The sequence below is a fragment of the Cariama cristata genome, unplaced genomic scaffold (genome assembly GCF_000690535.1).
Source record: "Cariama cristata isolate BGI_N322 unplaced genomic scaffold, ASM69053v1 scaffold7313, whole genome shotgun sequence".
Lineage (NCBI taxonomy): Eukaryota > Metazoa > Chordata > Aves > Cariamiformes > Cariamidae > Cariama > Cariama cristata.
This window is the reverse complement of record NW_009608868.1, coordinates 9,235-14,503: the sequence shown is the minus strand read 5'-3', so window position 1 is coordinate 14,503 and position 5,269 is coordinate 9,235. Positions and strand designations below refer to the sequence as shown.

Below are 5,269 nucleotides of genomic sequence, written 5' to 3'. Positions count from 1 at the left end.
GTTCAGCAGAGTGTGGTCACCTGTTAAATTTGGAGAGTTGGTTATATACCTGTCTCTGCTCCAGGACTGAACCGAGCCTTTAATGGTGTTGTGACCAGCCATTTAATGAGAAATGATTAGCAAGTGGAATATGTTGTAGAATTTCTCTAAGAGATAATGCTGTGGGTAATGTGGGGAAACCAGGGGCTAAATCTGGCTTTGTTCTATTCAAAAGTTAACGTGAAGTTAATTTGGACTCTTTAGGAGATGGCAAACTGCCAGTCTGTAATCCTGTCTGTGGAAGATGATGCTGGACAAAGAATTATAACTGAAGATTTACTAGAAGCTACCCGCAGCCCTGAGCTGGGAATGAGACAGGCAGCAGCTGTCATTCTGAATATCTACTGCTCCAAGACAAAAGCAGACTATACTGGTCATCTCAAGAGCTTGGTTTCAGGCTTGATACGTCTGTTTAACGATACCAGCCCTGTAGTTCTGAATGAAAGCTGGGATGCGCTTAATTCCATCACCAAGGTGAGAGGCAGCTTAAAAAGGCTACAGTGGTAATGCCTGGCAAGGAGAAGATGGAGATAGGTGGTAAAATACTGCCTAAATTGAACCTTCTGTTTTGATGGTAAACTACATTTACATTTGCAAATGCCACAAAGATTTGAGAGTTGTAAGATGAGCTTGACTTCAGCTTTATGAGCGAGGAGGCGGGAAAGAGGCATCTTCTCTTGACACACCTGAGAAGAATTCACAAAGAATAGCACATTGCCATGTTGCCTCATCTTTGTCTTATCCCTGTCTCCTGCAGAAATTAGATGCTGGGAACCAGCTTGCTCTCATTGAGGACCTGCACAAGGATATCCGGATTGTAGGGAATGAGGCAAAAGGCGAGCATGTGCCGGGATTCTGTATTCCTAAGAAGGTAAAGGATCATAATGAGCATGGATTCGTCACAGCCACAATACCCTACCTTTTGGGGGAACTGATTGATATGACTTTACAGCTAGTAGAAGCAGTGACTATTTGGGCATTCCAAACCTGTATGTTGGAGAGATTTTTTGTAGGTTACTGCTGCTCTTGAGTAACCCTACAGAAGACTCCTCTTGTAACAAGATCTTTGACAATTCTGTTATGTATGTAAGTCATGGTCACTGGCTGCTTTTTGTGGGGGAGTAATGCTGGACTTCTGTGCCAAATTTCTCTGGTTTAAAAATTCCCTGAGCTGCCACCACTTTTCTCATAGCAACTGGCTTAGTAAGGCGTAGATGCATGAAATCAAACCAAATAAAAGTAGCTCTGTAAATGTGGAAGCAGGCAGCTGAAGGTCAACAGGAAATTGAGAGAAACTCTCCAATTTGTGCATCTGGTGTATAACAGGAGCAAAAAATAAGATATGTTTTTTTTGCATCTTAGCTTCTAAGCTTTCTTATCTGATTTTCGTGACAGGGAGTGACTTCTATACTCCTGGTACTGCGGGAAGGTGTTTTAACTGGTAATCCAGAGCAGAAGGAGGAGGCAGCAAAGGCCTTAGGGCTGGTTATTAAGCTGACTTCTGCTGAAGCTCTTAAACCATCGGTGGTGAGCATTACTGGGCCCCTTATTCGGATCTTAGGAGATCGGTTCAGCTGGAATGTCAAAGTGGCTCTGCTTGAAACATTAAGCCTTCTTTTAGCAAAGGTAAGATTCAAAGTAATTGACTGTGGTTTGTGAACATTTTCCATGGTAACCTTCAGCAATATCTGTTGCTATTCATGTAAACACAGCTAGGATGTCTGCTGGTGTGGATTTGATATTTAGGAATGGCACTGTAACTGGATTGTATTCTTCCAGCAGCTTGTGGCCTACCAAAAAAGCCCCTAATGCTTGAATCACTGGGCTGCTTAGAAATACTGATAAATGCTGATCCCACTTCCAAGTGATTAAGAACTACCATGTAATTAATCTCTCCGACGTCCACCGTTTTCACAAATTGTTAGGTGCAAAGATGATCATCTTATATATCTTTGAACTGAACTGAGCTGAGCTTTTATTTAGTGCTCTGTATACAAAAGGCTGTTCATGATAGCATAAAATTTTTCAGCAAGGTTACCCTTGTATTTCAGTATGCAGAAAATAAGATTAGATTTGAAAAGGTTAAAAGTTTTGTGGCAAAGTATTGTTTCATGTTTTTCCTATTTTAGTAGTGTGTTAGATCTGAATAAGGGCTATTTGTGATAACTCCCTGCTACAGAAGAGGTCATGCTGCTTTCAGGCTTTGATTTCTAGCCACTGTTTCAGACTTGACTGCACCGCTTTCCCTTCTTTCATCTCTGGTATAGGTTGAGATTGCCCTGAAACCGTTTTTGCCCCAGTTGCAAACAACCTTCACCAAAGCTCTGCAAGACTCAAACCGTGCTGTTCGCCTTAAAGCTGCTGATGCTCTTGGTAAACTCATTGTCATCCATGTAAAAGTGGATCCTCTCTTTACGGAGCTACTGAATGGAATTCGTTCCAGCGATGACTCTGCCATCAGGTAAGCCGCAGGTGAAATCGCAGATCTTCCTCCCTATTAAGGGTGAAAGAGAGGGCTAGGATGAATGAACATAACCCCCAATTCTGAGGGTAAGATTTACTTATTAGTGAAAGCACTTCACTGTTAATCAAGGGCTGTAAAACAAAGAATGTGGATGATAGGGACCTCCTGGGTCAGCAGCTGTGCTGTGACAGTGATCAGGGGAAGCATTGCTTGGTAGCTGCCCAGTTCTCCTCTCTCCTGCGCACCCCCCAGCAACCCACTGCAGCCCACTTGCAGATACAAGACTCTGTCAATTGTCAGTCTGACCTGAAGGAATCCAGCTGTTCTTGTATCCTAAGTGCACAGATCCCTAAGAAATTAACTTCCCGATCTGAGAATTTTTTTAATGTTTCAACAGTTAGAAAATATTTATGTTGTAGCAGACAACAAGTGCACAACCACAGAAATATTCTGTAGCATGGAGTTTTCAGCAGTGCGGAGAGAGTATCAGTCTCCTAAACTGTAAGGTGTATTAGTGTCGTTGCTGTGTAAGAAACTGTTGTGGGTATCCAGAGCTCAATTATTTCTTTAGGGTGGGGGGAGAGGCAGTGTCTGACTGGATGTTGTGATCACTTCTAGGGACACCATGCTGCAAGCTCTGCGGTTTGTAACACGAGGAGCTGGTGCAAAAGTAGATGCTGCAATTAGGAAGAACATCAGCACGGTGCTTCTAGGGATGCTGGGACATGATGAGGTACTGCTTCAGCCAGCTGCAAAGGATCCCTGCTGTAGACAGTCTTATTCTTAAATTTTGACTGTGGATTTGGCTGTAAGTTCCAATATGTTCAAGAGACCTTGTGAGCTGACAGAAATCCACAGGTAGTAGGAGTGACATGCTCATAATACTACTTATTTCCCCCTTCTGTTTTAATTTCATACCATCTTGTGTCACTTGCTCTTCTTGCTGCTTATCTCTGATGGGTATTGAGCTCTTCTTCCTTTCCTCGTTAGGATGCCACCCGCATGGCCTCAGCTGGCTGCTTAGCAGAGCTGTGTGCGTTTCTGTCAGAAGAGGAGCTCAGTACTGTTCTCCACCAGCACTTACTGGGTAGGTGAAGCTGTTTATGGTGACTGGAACTGATTCTGAAAGCAAGGGAAGACACTTTCTTAGCCATTGGTTCAGGCAAACTTTGTGACTAATTATGTAGGTTCTTCCTCTTTATCTTAAACCTGAGTCTCTGCTCTAGATTTTCTTCTGCTTTTCTCTGTTCATGGCTGTTAATTTGTGCACCCTGGTGCATGGTTGAGCACAGGGTAGTGGTGGTAATTTGGGGTTACCCATACTTTTTTGTCTGGATTTGTTTTCAGATGAGCTGATGGAAGTACCAGCATGGCTGAATAGTTGCTGGCGCTGACACAGAGAGGGTGGGAGGTGATGGGATGTTCCAGCAGGGTGGTCGGGAGGGCCATTCCACCTTTTTTGTTGACACTATGATCTTAGATTGGCTTATGCTAATTGCAGACCACATCTGATGGGCGTCACATGCTTTTGGAGCATTAACTGATTTGCCCCTAAGTTGGAAAAAATCATGACTTTTATAGGAACTCATAGTGGTTGGGAGTGCTATGGGATTACTCTGTGGGATTAAAAAGGGAATCTGTTAGCTTGTTTCAAATTACAGATGACTTTTACAATTTTATTAGAGTCAAAGCTTGTACAGTTCTGATGCCAAGCTCCTTCATGCGCTAAGTGATGTGGGGCTGATTACATGTGACTGAGACCATCAGGAGTAACTGGGTTGAACAAGACAGAGTCATAGAATCACAGAATCATTATGGTTGGAAGAGACCTCAGAGATCATCAAGTCCAACCTTCTACTCAACGCCACCATGCCCACTAAACCATGTCTCAAAGCGCCACATCTAAACGTTTTTTGAACACCTCCAGGGATGGTGACTCCACCACCTCCCTGGGGAGCCCGTTCCAATGCCTAATGACTCTTACAGTGAAGAAATTCTTCCTAACATCCAACATGAACCTCCCCTGGCGCAACTTGAGACCATTTCCTCTTGTCCTGTCGCTAGTTACCGGGGAGAAGAGACCGACCACTCGTTTGTGACTGGTTTCCATGTCTGCCCAGGAGGTGTTCCTGTCTGGTACAGGTGTTATGTTTTGGCACCGTTTTTGTGACTTTTTGGGAGGAGTGGAGGAAGCAAGGCATTGCTTATGGAGGTGAATTGACAAACTGACAAAAGCTTTCATAGATGAAGAGGAATGGATAGCAGGAGCCTTGCTATTGTTCCTTTCATTTGCAGCAGATGTCTCTGGCATTGACTGGATGGTGAGACACGGACGAAGCCTGGCTCTCTCTGTGGCTGTAAATGTTGCTCCTAGCAGGCTCTGTTCCCCCAAGTACTACAACAGCGTTCAGGAGATGATCCTCAGCAATGCCACTGCTGACAGGGTAAGCGCTATGTGAGAGTGGGCGAGTTCTGTTGCAAGCGCTTGTTGGGAGTACTTTTAAAAGGCGTGCAGGTTCTCTGTGTTGCCAAGCAGAACAAAAACCCCCAAGTGCAAGCTGAAGATTCTCCCTTGGCTAGATGCATTTTTTAATAGTGAAATTACACGACTGTTCTGATTCTTTGAGTTCTGATCTCTGTGGAGACAAAGATAGAATAGCAGAGTAGCTTTCATTGGGAGTAAATTATACTTCTGTTTCCCTATTAAAGTTCTCATTCATGGGCCACGTTTACAAGAAGTGCAAACATTTCATTTTAGGAGGAAGA

The 5,269-nt window shown here is 43.8% G+C and overlaps 1 protein-coding gene across 1 annotated transcript in view; it reads left to right on the top strand.

The window, feature by feature from the left end:
- GCN1L1 (GCN1 general control of amino-acid synthesis 1-like 1 (yeast)) overlaps window positions 1-5,269 on the top strand; it is a gene marked incomplete at its 5' end in the record, with an annotated part of 40,365 nt that overhangs the window by 31,810 nt on the left and 3,286 nt on the right. The window contains 7 exons of the mRNA XM_009697314.1: window positions 244-513; window positions 797-910; window positions 1,435-1,665; window positions 2,307-2,500; window positions 3,122-3,236; window positions 3,494-3,590; window positions 4,799-4,947. Coding sequence (XP_009695616.1) covers window positions 244-513; window positions 797-910; window positions 1,435-1,665; window positions 2,307-2,500; window positions 3,122-3,236; window positions 3,494-3,590; window positions 4,799-4,947 — 1,170 coding nt within the window. The remainder of the gene's footprint in view (window positions 1-243; window positions 514-796; window positions 911-1,434; window positions 1,666-2,306; window positions 2,501-3,121; window positions 3,237-3,493; window positions 3,591-4,798; window positions 4,948-5,269) is intronic.